A 17,629-nucleotide genomic window follows, 5' to 3' on the forward strand; every position below is an offset into this window, starting at 1 on the left:
AGTGACTTAAAATTACAGATTAAAAATACTGTCAATAAATCAGTTTAATAAATATTTGAAATTTTAATTCTGTCTGTCAATTAAATCTAAAGTGACACAAATTGCATACTTTTGAAAATTAGCTGCAAGAGTCACATTTGCTTCCGTTGATGCAAATGACATGCATGGACGTTACACGTGTCCTGCCTGTAAAAACCACATACAAGACGCTGTACACAAACCCTAGTTTCTACACAATACAATTAATATATTATTCAACCAAATTTTGCATGACTATCATTTATTACATGTTTCTAAAAATAATCAATTCTGAAGTAAAAATCTTTACTAGTAATAAAAATATTTATAAGAATGCTGATGGTCTGTCGCCACAAGCTCTAGTCCAGAATAAATTGTTAGGTAATTCTTTCTATCGCAATTGTATTTGTTTCTTTGTTAATTAAAATTCAAATTAATATCAATCGAATCAGGAAAAAAATCAGCATGTTATATTAAATCTTTACGTTAATGACATCAGAGGCAGAAGAGTGATGACGTAATTTTCAAAGCACACTCTGGATTGAGTTTGCCGCAAATGGCGTCGTCAAACGCATTGCCTGTGCACAGGGATGTTATAAAATACTCTGTTGAATATGGTATGTCCTCTTCAGAGGGGAAAAAGATATGGAAATGACATGAATAACATGCATGTACTAAAACGTTAGTAGAGCAATTGTATATAGAAAAAATGATATAAAATTCAGAGATAGTTTTACCTCAGCGCCAAAAATTGGTAGACCAAAGATTGTAAAATTCAGAATATGAACATATATTCGCTTCTTCCTAAGACAACCTTGCGAGGACTGAAATTTGAATCTGTTCAAGAAATTAGAAGGGCAGTGGTAAAGTTTTTAAAATGTGTCAGGCCCGAAGGAAGCAATTTCAGTTGGGGGGGGGGGGGGGGCACAACCATACATTTTTATTTGGGGGCACTATCAGCTACCAATAATTCCTTGACACGCAAAAAAAAAAAAAAAAGGTCATCAGACGTTATTATTAAGGGGGCACTTGTAAGCCTTAGCTATGTCTTCTATATATCGGCAAAATTATTAATTGGGAACTGGGGGGGGGGGGGGGGGCACGCCCCCCCCCACCCACCCCGTGCCCCCGGTTCCTACGGCCATTTGTGTTTCGGTGTCACTTGTCATTAAGATTTGCAAAAAAAGGATTGCTTCAGATTCTATTTTCTGACGTTTCCCCCCCCCCCCCCCCCCCCGTAAATATGTGTCATAAAAATAATTTATGAAAAGTAAATGAAGTCGAATTGATCGAGGAGATGAAGAGAACATGCATGTGTAAACTACTCTAGCTACCTAAAAATTCATTTATATGTAACTATAAATCATAACATTTAACTGCACGAGACTCTGTATGTATTACAGTAAAGAATTTCTTCCACAGCTTAGACATACTTAGTATTGTATCAGGACTAAAATTTAGTCAACTTTTGCCATATTTATAAATATAGATATTTTTAAAAGTTTTTTTTTAAATATCTGTGCACCACTGATATTGATATTGACATGCTTTCTAGTAGTTATTTCAATACAATAAAGAATTTCTTTCACAATGTAAACATACAGGTATAACTTTTGTTATATTTATAAAAATTTTTTTTATATAATTCTTTGTTTTTGTTTTACACATTCTGTTATTTAATTCAACATATGTTTAAAAGAATATACAGAAGGTGTAGTTTTTATTATTTTAGAGAGAGAGAGAAAGAATTGGAGGAGGAGAAACAAAAAAGGTTACATGCATTCATAAATAATATATACATAGATATACATATATATCTGTAAAAAAAATTTAATTAAATATTTGTGCACCACTGATATTGATATGCTTTCTAGTATTTATTTCAATCAATGTAGTTTCCTCAATATTCATTCATTGAAAAGGTAGTTTTATGTTCGTTGGTAATGACAAATGAATAGAGGAGTATGTACCCGTTATAGTAACATCAACATTACAATGCACATAAAAACAAAATGAAATAAATAAACCCCGGTGTGAAATATTCGCGAGTAAAAGAAGGTCGCGAAAGTCGCCTGCATTTTTCACATGCGAATAAAAGTTATTTTACAGTTTCTGATTGCATGTGTGTAAATCCTTTTGTATGCCTGCTAATGTTATACTCTTTTTGAATTTTAATTACGCAGATGTGCTCAATAATAATTTTACTCAAATATTTATCGTTTTGACGCAAAAAGCACATTTTTAAAAAATGATGTCACAATAATAGTTGTCCATCACAGTCAACTTAATTGTGACGTCACAAATTTCATCATAAACGTCACAATGATACATCTCGGTAGTGAACCGTAGGCTTTCTTAGTTTTGCGTAATAATGTAACTACTCCAAAATAATGGTAAATGAAGACGATAAAGAAGATAATGAATCCGTAGGGAATGATGGAAACGAGGATGCAGCCTCCACAACCACAACCAAAAGCAAGGCTGCAAAACGATTTCAGGTGACGATTGTTATTGTAATTTTACATATGACCACCAATTAGGCATTCAAGAATTTTTACAAACAACTGATGACTAGTCAAATGCCGGAGAGGAAGAATGCAATTTACAGATTTAATGTTAGAAGAGCACAGTTAAAAAAAAAATATGCAAACATGCAAAAAGTCTCATCCAGTAGAATGCATCGTTAATATACTGTAAATATAGCAGACTTCGTCTACCCCCCCCCCCCCCCAACCTTCCAAATATCCATTTCCAATTTAAAAGTTTAATGTATTACTTATCTAAATACCTTTTCTATACTATATTGCAGGTTTTAGAAAGCCAGGGTTTCATTGTGGGGAAAACTCTCGGTCAGGGTTCTTACGCATGTGTCAGGTCTGCCTACGATGTAAACAGAAAACACAAAGTTGCCGTTAAAATAATTTCTAAAAGAAAAGCTCCGAACGATTTCCTTCTTAAATTTTTGCCACGGGAAATTGAAGTGATAAAAATTCTTAAGCATCCTTGTCTCATTTCATTCTACCAAGTCATTGAAACAACCACACGCTTCTTTCTGATTATGGAGTTGGGACACATTGATCTCTTAGATTATATCAGAAGCAAGAAGACGATTCCAGAGTCTCAGTGTGGACTTTGGTTTCGTCAGTTCCACGATGGGATGTTATACATGCACTCAAAAGGTGTGGTCCATCGCGATTTGAAATGCGAGAATGTTTTATTGGATAAGCATTTTCATCTTAAGGTCACTGACTTTGGATTTGCCAAAAAAATACAGAAAACTAAAAATGGTGATTTCAAACCAAGTGAAACATACTGCGGAAGCTATGCGTATGCACCGCCAGAGATTTTGAAGGGAACGCCATACGACCCTTTTTTCGCTGATGTGTGGAGTATGGGAGTCGTTTTATTTACAATGCTCTACGGGAGGCTACCATTTGATGATTCCAATCATAAGAAACTCCTGAAACAGGTCCTACAGAAAGTCGTTTTTCCCGCCAAACCGGAAGTTTCCGAGGACTGCCGAATTCTCATCGTTAAAATGCTCTCCAAAATGCCAGAACGCGTGCCCTTATCAAACATTCAGTTCGACACTTGGTTTAAAAAGTACGCTCCAGTGGACGAAGAGAAATCGAAAGAGGCAGAGGATACTACAGAACAAACAACAACCGAGGAAAACCAAACGTCTTAAATGTTTCAAACATCTATGTAGTATTTTGTTTTGCCAGATGTTCATTTGTATTTCAATATCTTTAGAGTGAGAAAGTAACTATGTTAATAAAATGTATGGATGTTATTTCAAATCAATACTGCACAAATTATGGTACAGGGAGCTTTAATAAGTGTCTGAAAAAGGATTATATAGCTTCATTCAACTACCTGAAATTTAAATAAAATTTTTACAAATAATGAAATAAAAAATTACACAACAAGAACTGATTCGTGATATTTTATTTACCATGCAAGCAAAGCGCTCCCAGGTTTTAATACCATCTTAACAAGTAAAATAGCCAACAATGATTGTTGATAGTGATTGTAAGACAAAGGATTTCACAAAATGATCATAAACTTAGACATTATTGAGTCTCCTAAAGCTTGGAGTACAGTAACAAAAATATAAATTCATATTATGCCAAAATGGAGACAAAAGTTTTTCTGTGACATTCATTGAATTTTCTGAAATTACAAATCTGAGTTTTGTTTTCTTCATAATTGTGTTAAACACTGCATGAAATTACCGGGTAAGTTAAAAAGGAAATATCATTTTTTTGTCTATTCTTAAAGTTAAAACAAATAATAGTTACAAATACCACACACTTACTCTTGATAGTACTCATTCTTTCACTCCCCCAACCCCCTCCCACAAACATACCCTATCTCTCTCTATGAGAAAAAAATTATGGGGATTTAGCACCTGTCTATATACACAGCTACATACATGTATTTGTGTCTGTACATTTATGACTTGATGAACTAACAAGTAGATTACATGTACATGTGAGAATACTATTCACTCTGTAATCCCAAGTAAAGCATGACTGGCATATTTACAGGTTAAAATATTTACTTTCCTTCTGACATATGTACAATTTTATCAACAAGTGTTAATGTTTCATAAAAATGCAAACTATATACATGTATAATATTAATAACATGATACTTTTCAGTATTTTGCACTTATGGCACAGAAGCCACCACCCACAATTAAATAAGTTGTTCATCTGATTAAAAAAGTATATACCACATAATTTATTCTGTTTTGTAGCATGAAATGTAAACAAAAATTAACAAACAAAATAAAAACAATTGCAGTTATGAACAAAATCAACACAAAATTTGGCAGTCACAACAAAACAAACGTACATTTATAAATTGTAAAAGTAGTTAAATTCTTCTTGAAATAAGATGTATGTATATATATTGGATTTCAGGTAATCACATCAGATACAGGTTTTAGCTGACTTTTCAAATCTGACATTGAAGAAATGAAAGAGAGCAAATTACCAGTACCACAATGAGCATGTCTCTAAAATATTTAGAAAGTAAAGATACTGAAATATTTTATGGGAATAATTATGCCCATGTATAAAAACCATCACAGACCACGAATGAATGACACAAGTGTAATTGGATTTCTGTTAGTATTTGGCATTGAGACATTAATTAGCATTAACTGGAGCAGGAGGCTCTGGTATTAATGAGCTGAAGAAGGTTGACACAAAACTCCAGGCCACTGTCAAAGCCCCAGGGGGAGGGGGGTCTGCTGCCTCTGTAGTAGTCCTATCTGAGTGTGATGTATCACTCCCCTAAAAAATTCAACATTACAAAGCAAATGACAACATATCTGAGTGGTTTTTCTTAAATTATTCATGTTAAGTTTTAATTTAAATCATGCCTACCTCCCGCACTGGATTTTCATCAGCCCCTGGATCCCTAGGAATGTTTTCCGTTTGTTGTGGCTGTTCCTGTTCAGCCTCATTTTCATTCTCTTGTTCTCGATTTCTACGACGAACAGCAAACCATCCCGTCTGATATCTGAAGAAGACAGAAATCATGTGACAAAACTAAAACGCTCCCAGGAATGATGGCCTTTACAAAATACTGTAGTGAGAACTTTATTTTCACCTAATTAAATGTGAAGTGTGCCTGCAAAAACTACGTTCTCGTGTATATTTCTGTTATTTAAGATTATTTAAAACAATAACCAAACTTCATTAAAATTTTGTCTCGCTTATATATTCTGCAAATATAAGGTGTGGCAATAAATTTTGTGATCTACAGTATCCTCACTACTGTATATCTACATCTGCCATAAATGTTCAGAACATAACTCAACACAACTATATATTGGTTTTAATATTCCAAAACTGGAACGGTGATTTTCTTAATGCAGTTAAATAAATATGTGTTTTCTGTAAACATATGTAGAGTAAATTTATATAAGAATATAGAAAAATAAATGATTGTAGCACAGCCTCTCAATCAGTGTTCTCTCTGCAACAAAAATAGATTCGTGACAGGTGGGACTGCCTTTGTCCGTCTTTATGTCTTCATGTACCTTTGATAAGATTTTTTTTATTATTTATGTGTTATTTTTCCAACAGATAGAGAGGCAAACAAGACAAAATCAAACTCTCCCTCATAAATGTTAAAAAATTTAATCAGTTACTTGAAAATGAAAGAATACTTACAGATAAACCAAAAAGAAAAAAGCAGCAACAGCCAGAAATCTGGTGAAGTTTGAGTAGAAATATACAATGCTGATAAGGACCATGAAACGACTGAATGTGTACACATAATCTAGCCAGTCTCTGGGACCGAAAAACTCATCGTCATCATCATCTTCTAGGCCTCCTTGTGCATTCATCACCTGGTTAACATTGTCCTGTCTGGCAGCAGGGCCTTCCTGATTGTTTTGTTGGGGGGCCTCATTCTCTTGTTCTGTTAAAACTTGGGGTGTAACAGGTTGATATGTTCCTGTCTGATAGCTGCAAGTAATTTGTTAAATGTTAGAAATTTGTAAAAGCCAAGTTTTAAAAACTTGAAAAATTTTGACAGTCTTTTTGGTTTGCAAATCTCGCATTTTCAAGACCAAATCAATGTTTGTTGGTCATAATTTTAAAAAAGAAAATGTCTTTTAAAAAGTAGATATTAATATGAACTAATGCAGTGCTGTCCTCTCCCTTTTTTTCATGCCCTAAACATGCTTTGGCTATTATTTTCACTTTCTGTGTAAGATTTCATGCCAGATTGTGCAAGTTGCCCAGGCCTCTCAAAATCTGCCACTACCCGGTACTTTTAGCCCGCTGAAATCAGGATTGTACCAGGGTTCGACACTCGTTAAAATTTGGTCTCGCCATTTGGGCAACCTTGGTACTGATTTCAGGTCGCCCGAATGAATTTCAGGTCGCCCGAACAAACTATCAAATGAAACAAAAATGTACAATGGTTTAAAATTTGTTAAGATAACAGAAGTTGTGCTCTTGTATTAAAAAATGTTAACCAGACATTTTTGGAATGTCAAAAGCTGTCTTCCAGGATTTTATCAAACAAAGAAAACGAGCAACAAATATTATAAGCAGAATCAGAATGCTAATTAGGCTTTAAAAGATTATGTTTGTTTCCTGTAATATTCCCAATAAATAAAGGGTTGGTAGGTCGGGATTTTTTTTTTTTTTTTTTTTGCTAATGTACAACCTCACCTCACATATTGAAACAAAATAAAGTTTCTAGTTTAAAACATTCATTTTTTACTTACCATAAAGGCCTAAAAAAAAAATGGGGTCAAACATCCCTGGACTGAATTAACCAGGTGTGATGTTTACAGTGGACACCCAACATGGCTGTCTAGCAGCAGAAAGTTGTTGGGGGAAATTCTAGATGTTACAATAATGATCATTACTCTTTATATTTATGGTATTTGTTGACTAGGTTGACATATTTTATATCTCAAATAAAACTTAATTTAATACTTCTGGTAAAAATTACATCAGCTGATTGATCAAACACAGATTTGGCAGAAAGAAAAATCCACAAGGCTGCTATTTGAATGTTCGGTCGGGTTACAGGAAACAATGTTTTCAAGGCTCTATAAAGTTTATTTTAAAATATTAAACATCATTATTGAATATTCCCAACTCGTCCCAGGTCGTCATTTGGGCGAGCCAGACTGAAAATCAGGTCGTCAAAAATCATCCCGGGATGGAAATGACGAGGTGACGAGTGTGAATGTCGAACCCTGTTGTACCACCAAAAATATTCATGAGAGAAAAAATTTGATAACATTTATTTAAGACTTTATCACACAGACTAGTCACATAGGCATATTTCATGAAGCGCGCTAGCGCATGTTGGGAAGCACTTGATGTAACGACTTTTTATAAAATCATAAATTAATACATATCTGACGAGAAATGAAAAACAAACTGAAACGTTAAAACAATCATTTAGACTTAGTATTAACAAATTTTTAAACTTTTATTTATATCGTTTATGTATATTTTCAGTAAGGAATTATTCTATCGCAACATTGAACTAAAAATATGTCCATAGGACATGAATGCCCTGCCGAGGGTATATAAGTAATGCAACATGAAAATTTGTATTAGTGTATGAAGTTTGATGAGAATATCTTGAAAAGTTCCTTTAAAATTGAAATTGAAATCTAAAAAGTTTGATATATACATGATAAATTCTCAACAAATTATGTATAAGTGCATAAACTTACATAAGTATATCTTAAATGGTTTCTTTAAAATTAAGCAAAATGCAAATCTAAGAAAAGTGAGGTCAAGGTCAAAGGAATGGTCAAGGTCAAAAAATGTTGATGCAGTTGAATAGCTTACATCAGTATGTATCAAAATATGAAGTTTGATAATACTGTATTGAATGGTATCTTTAAAATTGAGCTAAACACTTATTTAAGAAAAGTGAGGTCAAGGTCAAAGAAAATGTCAAGGTCAAAAAATATTGATGCAGTTGAAAAGCTCTCATCATTATGTATCAGCATATGAAGTTTGATAAAAATATCTTGAATGATTTCATTAAAACTGAGCTAAACACTAATTTAAGAAAAGTGAGGTCAAGGTCAAAGGAATGGTCAAGGTCAAAAAATGTTGATGCAGATGAATAGCTTACATCAGTATGTATCGTCATATGAAGTTTGATTACACTACCTTGAATGGTATCTTTAAAACTGAGCTAAACACTAATTTAAGAAAAGTGAGGTCAAGGTCAAATGAAAGGTCAAGGACAAAAAATGTTGATGCAGTTGAATAGCTTACATCAGTATGTATCAACATATGAAGTTTGATTACACTACCTTGAATGGTATCTTTAAAATTGAGCTAAACACTAATTTCAGAAAAGTGAGGTCAAGGTCAAATGAAAGGTCAAGGTCAAAAATTGTTGATGCAGTTGCATAGTTCTCATCAATATCTATCAGGATATGAAGTTTGATAAAAATATCTTGGATAGTTTCTTTGAAACTGAGCTTTGAACAGAGCTAAACACAAAGTGTGACGGAAGGACAGACGGAAGACGGACATGACAAACACTATATGCTCTGGCCATATTCATGGCGGGGCATAAAAAATAACGTTTTATTTCCCCTTGTGCACATTCCAACACAACTACAAACAGATCAACCTCTGCTGTGGCCGATAATAATTCAGATATCGGAAAATCTAATTTATAATGAATGCAATTTTTTTGGTATCTAATGAACAATCTACTTACTATTGCATGTACTGTGTAGTCATTTGGTAATAGTAATTTTGCATCATCATCATGTACTGCTCTGGGGTGACAGCAAGACCAGGAGTATTGGGCATCATCATGTACTGTTCCGGGGTCACAGCATTAGGCGTCATTGTGGGAGGGGACTGCATGGGTGATGTGTTGGAAGTGCTAATAACATTTAAAAAACAAGTTTTGAGTACAGGTATTTAATCTCTGCAAGAAACACACATTCGGAGAGTACTGCAAGTGGACATTTTTGGTTGAGTGAACTTCCTACTAGCAACTATGGATAAAGTAACTGTGGAATCCTTGAAGTGTAAAAATGAAAAAACTAATACAAATAAAACTGATATAATCTTATCAACCAGACATTAGATACAGCAATTTATGGTTCAAAACAAAAAAAGTATTGCATTTGAGTATCATGTAACTACATTTGTGCAAAATATCAAATGCTAAAACTGTATGATAATCTTCATACTGCTAAATGATATATATGAACCACAGTATTTCCGAATAATGACCCTTGAAAATAATGTAATTATTCCAATTTAATAAGAAAATAGATGCTTTCCAAATTGTTTAATTGCATATTTTGTCCTCACACAGAATCGATATTATCGATATATCATCCCAACCCTAATTTTTTAAATAGAAAAATATTATGATTCACATAGTGCATGGATTATCCAGGATTAGTCTGTAAAACAGATGTCCATGAATAAAATACAGTAATTTTTTTAAAGATTTTTCTTATGATTATGTTATTACTTATGAATGTGGTATATGACGAGAAACCGTGAACAAAAATTCTTAGTGCATAATGCGCTCTATACTGAAGATCTGTAGTCCATAACTGTTCACCCAACCGTAAATGTCCAATTGACAGTAAACAATCAATAGAAATCTCAAAATTATGACAGCACTGTTTAGAGCATAGTTTATCAAATTTAAAATTTATACCAAGTAACGGGAGTTTAAACTGCAGGAATTTCCAGTACTAAAAGTTATTTATGAGTGACATTCATGAATATTTACAAACTCCTTTCATGAGATAGTGTACATGTGAGAAAAACTTGCTCCTGTCTGTGAACATTATTTAATAAACAGCTGAATTTCTAATTTTTTCTTATACTTTAAACTTCCTTAATGTACAGATTCTCAAAAATATATTGATTACTTTTTCCTAAAATTTACATCAATACTGCATCTATCAATACATCAATGACATTTCTACTCTGCAAAATAATAAACATCTAATTTTGAACAAAAGCAGTACATGCAAGACCCTTAATTAATTAACATTTTAAAAGAGAAAACAATAATGAACCTAAGGAATAACACAAATTCTCTATACCTAGTAATGCTTGTTGGCTGGCTACCCTGACTATGATGTATTCGGTGACGTAGTCCTTCAGAGTTATGCGTGTTTCTTGATGTGTATGAGGAGGAAATGGTGCTGCTAACTGTTTTTTCCTTTATATGAAAGAGTATACATATATATATCAAAGTCGATAAAATTAATCAACTGGAAATTATTTTGTAAAATGAATTATATAAGTGTTAAAGTGAATCTTACATGAGGTTTAGGAGATTCATTATTAGAACTTTCCACGGATGGGGAGCAAACTAAATGTACTGTATGGTGAACTTTGTCTTCATTCTGCAAGAATAAAAATGCTTAAAGATATATATATCCACCTTCGTTATGAATAATATTCCTTTTACTGCAAAATATATATTAGGGATGGGAATCGCCAAAAATTTCGTAACGTGATATATCACGATTTTTTCTCCAAAATATCACGATAATATCGTGATATTTTTACACGGAATTTTTACTACAATATCTAATGAATTTCTATATTTTTTCTTACAAATAAGCTGTAAAAACATAACTTCACTTTTTTTTATTTTTATTTATATAATATAAAGCATGCTTAGATGCTGTAGTTTAACTTTTTTCAACATTTTTTAGACTTCCTGTAATTTTTATTTAATAGTTTAAAGAAATAGATGAATAATTTCCGGAATTTTTAATTATGTACCAAATACAGGTATTTTAGTCTCCGTATCACGATATGTATCACGCAATAAAAAATCACGATATACCGGTATACCAATAAAATTGCGCATCCCTAATATGCATATACTTGAAATAAAACAAGGGGATTGTTAATAAGGGTGAAACGATTACACATGTAAACGGCGAAGTTTCGATGAAATGCTCTAAACATTTACAGATAGAGTAAACGTTTACACGAAGGTCATTATCAATGTCTATCAGAAGTAAAGACAAATACAAACAAGTTGTTTTATTTCATATTTACCAAAGAAAGCAATTGTTTTCTGTTTTAATCGATATCGGAAACATGTTATTAAACAAAACTATTTAAAAACCGATACCGTCTATGATATATTTAATTTCGATTTTCGAGTAGCGAATACTAACGATGTATTATGATTTAATTTTATTTTTCCAAGTATAAAACTTGATTTACTTTGAATAAATTAATATCATATGTTTTCACCAGTCTTTGCAAAGTGTTTCCATACAGTCAGCAGATCGCAGTATACTTAATTCAGGATTAAAAGATCCATCTTTGCAAGTTTAATTTGACAATGCTTATTCTAAGCCCGGTATGTAGCCAAACAAAACAGTAATGCAATATTGGGTGACGTCGTAGAAAGTGGATGAGTTTTATGCGCTTCATATTCTTTCGTCATAAAAACCAACAAATAAATAGTTATAACAACTCATACTTACATTATAGTAAAAGAATAGAGTTCAGTGTATTAAATTAGTGTTTCATGAGTAAGTAACCATAAAAATTCAACACAAAATATTCTTCCATTTAAACGGTAACGTTTCGTTTACTGCTGGTCGTTTAAACGTTTCCAAAATTCAGTAAACATTTCACCCTTAATTGTTAACAATAAGGCTCACATTTCTCTCTCTAAAAGTGAATGTATTTTATTTTAACCATATACTAATTACTTTAATTATAGCACTTAATCTTCTGTACATTGATGCTTAATATTTTTTTTTTTCAAATTAAGCCCTGTCACCACTTTTCTTAACAAAGCCAAATATTCACATGTAGTATGGTAAGTCTCTGTTAAGACCCCAGGTTGCCCCTAATTTTCACCATGCTGTTCTTAAAACAAGAGACCCATGGACCACAATGCTCACCTGAGTCAAATATGGCCCTGTTACTCTTCATCATCAGATTTTTTATCTATATATATATATGTTAAACTTTGTTTCCCTGTTGTGACCCCAGTCTACCCCTTGGTGTTATGATTTGAACAATTTTGAATCTGCACTACCTGAGGATGCTTTCATACAAATATGGTTTTGCTGTTCTTGAGAAGTTTTTTAAAGATTTGTTCCTATATATTCCTTTGTAAAATTTTTATCTCCCATTGTGGCCCCTCCCTACCCCTGTATGTCATGATTCGAACTAACTTAAATCTACACTTCCTGAGGATGTTTCATATCAATATAACTATTCATGGCTGTGCTGTCCTTGAGAAGAAAATCTTCAAAGGTTTTTTCCTATATATTCCTATGTACAACATTGATCCCCCATTTTGGATACACCCTACCTCTGGGCATCATGATTTGAACAAACATGAATCTATACTACCTGAGGATGCTTCCATATCAATATGACTAATCATGGCTTTCTTGTTCTTGAAAAGAACATTTTTAAAGATTGTTTCCTATATATTCCTATGTTATACTTTGATCCCCCACTGTGGTCCCATCCTACCATGAGGGGGCAAGATTTGAACAAATTTGAATCTACATTATGTAATGAAGGTTTCGTACAAGTTTCAACTTTTCTGGCCCATGAATATAAACATGAATCTATACTACCTGAGGATGCTTCCATATCAATATGACTAATCATGGCTTTCTTGTTCTTGAAAAGAACATTTTTAAAGATTGTTTCCTATATATTCCTATGTTATGCTTTGATCCTCCACTGTGGCCCCATCCTACCATGGGGGGTCATGATTTGAACAAATTTCAATCTACATTATGTAATGAAGGTTTCATACAAGTTTCAACTTTTCTGGCCCACTGGTTCTTGAGAAGAAGATTTCTCAAAAATGCCACCAAGTACTCACCAATTCTAATTCTCGATTATCTCCGCTTGAAAGACTGTATTGCCCTTCATTTGAACAAACTTGAATCCCCTTCACCCAAAGATACTTTGTGGCAAGTTTGGTTGAAATTGGCCCAGTGGTTCTTGAGAAGAAGTCGAAAATGTGAACAGGTGAAAGATTACAGAAAGACGGACGCCAGACAAAATGTGATCAGAAAAGCTCACTTGAGCTTTCAGTTCATGTGATTTAATGATAACTTTTAAAGTTTTTTAAAATATATTCTTAAGTAAAACTTAATTCTTTACTCAATACTGTTGTCTCTACCTAGCCCCGCTGGGAGTCACACTTTGAATGATTATGAATGTATTCACCTACTAGGAATGCGCGATTTTATAGGTATACTGGTATATCACGATACGAAATTTTTGCGGATACCCATCCCTATCACCTACTTTGTCCTTCTAAAAGATGTACTAGACCAGGCTAATACTTTTTTTTAATTTGTTTTTGTTTACAGGGAGATACAGATTGATTGTATGCATCATTTTAAAAGTTTCATCATTTCTCTAAGACAAATTTAGATTGGATGTTTTTTTTAAATCTGTCTAGCTGTGGTATGTATAATGAAAAAATCAATTAATTTCTGGGATTTTTATTATGATTACCAACTTGAAAAATGTAGGTTGGAGTACATGAATCAAATTTTTAAAAAATTTTTTTTAATGATAGCCCCACGATGCATAGCCCTTTACTTGAATTAATACATGTACAAAACTGATCAACTGCTTCCGGAGCAGAGGTTGAAAATGCCAACAATGTAATGAACACATGATAAAGATACACTCCAGTTACTTTCATCAAAAAAGGTTGAAGCAATTAGCTTGAGTAAGCTAATAACACAAATATTACATGTTTTCCATTGAATTATTTCATACCTGGATGATTATTTCTTTCAATGTCATCTCATCTGCTAACAACTTTCCAGAGTATATTAGCCTTTGCTGTGTTTCTTTCTGAAAGTTAGAAACATATAAAATAGATTAATGGTATTAATTTTGGGTCATTTTTCTTTTTTCCTTTTTAATTATTTAAAATAGTTAACAGTCAGTTAAATGCACTTTTTGACTCCAGCCTGTCATTGCATCATCCAGTGGTTATCATTTTACTACAATCAAAGAGTAAATTTTGCATGATATCAGGGACCAACCTAGATCCAAAATTTAGGGAGACTTCACTTCTCCCTCAGAGAAATTTAGGGAGAAGTTTAAAATTCTAGGGAGATTTCTTGGTGCGTGTGGTGCACATTGATCATTATTAAAATTTAAAAAAATAAATTAAAACATGTCAATGTTTATACTTTAAATACATTTCAATAATTTCACTGTATTAATAAAACATCCTAGTAAGAATACTTAAAAAAGAGACAAAAAATTCTTTTAGAAGAAATAATTGCTTGATATTTTCCCAATTACAAGGTATATAAACCATGATAAATATCTAGCAGAAAAAAAATAATTCAGTGACAATCTAAAAGTTTCTAATTGATAAAGTTCAAAGGTATATCTTATAATATGCACAATTAACTGTTAACTTTAATGATTCACATATTTTTCTCTCTTCTCATCGTATTTTATATTTTCTGGTCCTTAGCATAGTCATAATTTTGTTATTTTCTCTTTCAAAGTTTGTTTTCAGTATTAAATTCTTTAAAAAATAATTTAAACTAGAACTGTCCAAAAGGGACAAATACCCCCCGCTGGGTTTTTCAGAGGTGCTAAATCACTAATATTTTATGGATCTAAGAGGTGTTTTCTTATTAACATTTAGAGTGAAAAAATAATTGCTCATTTTATTTTTTTAATGCATGAAACCAAGGAACAACCTAATAAAACATCAATACCAATACATTGTAGTTACATTGTTTTTTAATATATTGAAAAAATAAATTGCAACTATCTGTCATCTTTTTGAGACATGACATTCTGCATTGATTGTTGAAAAAAAATCAATTAATTACAGAATCAAATTAATCTTGATAACTTTATATCAAATTCATTTTAAAAATGAAAGGCTGGTCATCCAGTAACTATGGACTATGACAGACAATAAATTACAATTAAGAGAATTAAAGAACAGAGATCTTGAAATTCCCAGGAGATATAGATAACACATGCTTGATCAGAGAGGCCCTAACAACTTCCCACACTGAACTCATTAATTTATCTCTAACTGGATGATGTCCACTCATTACTCCCAAGGGACAAATGGATTTACACTATCTGCTGTGTAATGTAAAAATTGTTTTTAATACTTGGTGATTTTTTTTTTGTTTTTGTTTTAATGAATAGTTTTAAGCTGTAGTTCACATTTTTGTACAGATGTTCTAGATTCTGTGTCTCAAACCTTAGAAATAAACCCAAAATGACTAAGTCAATAAAAATGAAAAAAAAAACCCTGTAAAATGCAGAAAAATTATCAAATAATGTTGAAAATACCAGGTGCACATCTTCATATGGTAAATAATGAGTGTACAAATTTTCATACAATTCTATGAAATAGTCTTTGAGTAAAGGAAGTACAAAACACATAATAAAAATGAAAAAAACACCTGTAAAATGCAGAAAAATTAATCAATCATGATGAAAATACCAGGTGCACACCTTCATATGGTGAATAATAAGTGTACAAATTTTCAGACAAATCTATGCAATAGTTTCCGAGAAATGCTCAGGACAAAATCTTGTCTACAGACAGACGGACAGACGGACAGACAGACGGACAGACAGACGGACATGGTGATTCCAATATACCCCCCCTAAACTTCGTTTGCGGGGGGTATAAAAAACAAAACAAAAACAAACTAGGTTTTGATGCACTACTGCAGCCGATTGACGGACTTATGTTTATCATAAATATGTAATCTCAGACTTAGACAGTTAATAACTCTATAATTTAACAGTAAAAATCACAACACGATTTACGGTAATCATTTGACAATAAAAAGATCTAAAATCATCTCCAACATCTTTGGCATGACATCGATAGCTGCCCAGCTGTTTTGCATCTTGTTTAGCCTGGTCCCCTGGCTCATCCTTGCCAAGGCAGGAGAGCCAGGTGGATTAAAATCGATGCTGTCACCTGATTGGTCTGAACAATTTGTGCTAAATCGTTGGATTTTTGAGCCATTGCCGTTAACCACATAAATAAATATTGACATCGCAATGATATATCGCATTGACGGCGTAGAAAAATAGACATCACAATGAACTTCTACACCGGAAGCGCAGCTAAATATGACGTCACAATGAGCTCAGATTCAGGGCAGATTCACCCTGAATCCATTGTAGTCCACCTGGCCCTTGTGACACGGAGTATACAAAGCAAAACAGGAACAGGGAACCAGGCTAGCATCTTGTTGTGTATAACTTGTAACAATTGACTTTTTCATACCCGGAAGCGTAAATTCTAGAGGAGTTCCGACAGAGTATTCGATGCAGTGGTCATTTGCTGTAGAACAAGTGCAAGTGTCCTGCTGTTTCACTTTATTTCAGCAGTAATAACACCCAGATTTATAAAACAGTGATGATACTACCATGTTTTCTTAACAGATTTTTATGATTTTCAATAAAGGGGTTGACAATATTAAAGTGACTTAAACTTCTCTTTCGTGATAATTTACGGTGAAGTTTGGAGCTCAAAAGCGACTATTTCGCCTCAGTCGCCCCCTAGCTTGGTCCTTGTGATATAATACAATTTGTACCCAATCAATCAACAACATATAGCATTATTAATCATTATCACCCTTAGCCATTAATTGCTTACTTAACACTTACAGGGTTACTGGGGTAGACAACCTCTAAATGTCTCTTTAACTTCTTCACTGTCCACCCTAACATACATTCAACTGTGTGATCCTCCACCCTCTGGTTAGGAGCACGAATCACCAGAGTTACGGGTACATTTATATCCATGTCGTGGATATATCCTATGAAAAAGTGTGGAAGTAAACAATACAATATTACAGTAAATTTACTCTCCTTACAAAACTTTGCAAGTGCTTATTATATCAAAGATTCTTTTTACAAATAAATATATAAATATTTACCTCTGACACAGAATTAAATTATTAAAAAAGTACCTTTCGTGATTGCTACGTTCAACTGTGTTTTGATAAGAAATGTCGAACTTCCCAATGACGTCACTAAGCTAAAGTTGGCGTTTTTTGATTGGATGAAGCAATCCTTTTTGAGCTGAAACT

At 32.9% G+C, this 17,629-nt stretch overlaps 2 protein-coding genes across 2 annotated transcripts; one reads left to right on the forward strand and one right to left on the reverse strand.

Annotated features, from left to right (window-relative positions):
* Positions 1-2,353: 2,353 nt before the first annotated feature.
* Positions 2,354-3,950, forward strand: LOC133197598 (testis-specific serine/threonine-protein kinase 4-like). The gene is made up of 2 exons (XM_061333704.1): positions 2,354-2,516; positions 2,828-3,950. The coding sequence occupies exons 1-2, from the start codon at positions 2,409-2,411 to the stop codon at positions 3,704-3,706; spliced, it is 987 nt and encodes a 328-aa protein (XP_061189688.1). The 5' UTR covers positions 2,354-2,408; the 3' UTR covers positions 3,707-3,950.
* Positions 3,951-17,585, reverse strand: LOC133197596 (homocysteine-responsive endoplasmic reticulum-resident ubiquitin-like domain member 2 protein). The gene is made up of 9 exons (XM_061333703.1): positions 17,510-17,585; positions 17,205-17,356; positions 14,307-14,384; positions 10,835-10,918; positions 10,613-10,731; positions 9,253-9,423; positions 6,207-6,503; positions 5,415-5,550; positions 3,951-5,321 (listed from the first exon to the last, which is right to left on the reverse strand). The coding sequence occupies exons 2-9, from the start codon at positions 17,340-17,342 to the stop codon at positions 5,175-5,177; spliced, it is 1,170 nt and encodes a 389-aa protein (XP_061189687.1). The 5' UTR covers positions 17,343-17,356; positions 17,510-17,585; the 3' UTR covers positions 3,951-5,174.
* Between the last annotated feature and the right edge of the window lie 44 nt (positions 17,586-17,629).

Source organism: Saccostrea echinata, unplaced genomic scaffold, assembly GCF_033153115.1.
Source record: "Saccostrea echinata isolate AGI-Se365-2 ecotype Australia unplaced genomic scaffold, CSIRO_AGI_Sech_v1 ptg000030l, whole genome shotgun sequence".
Classification (NCBI taxonomy): Eukaryota; Metazoa; Mollusca; class Bivalvia; order Ostreida; family Ostreidae; genus Saccostrea; species Saccostrea echinata.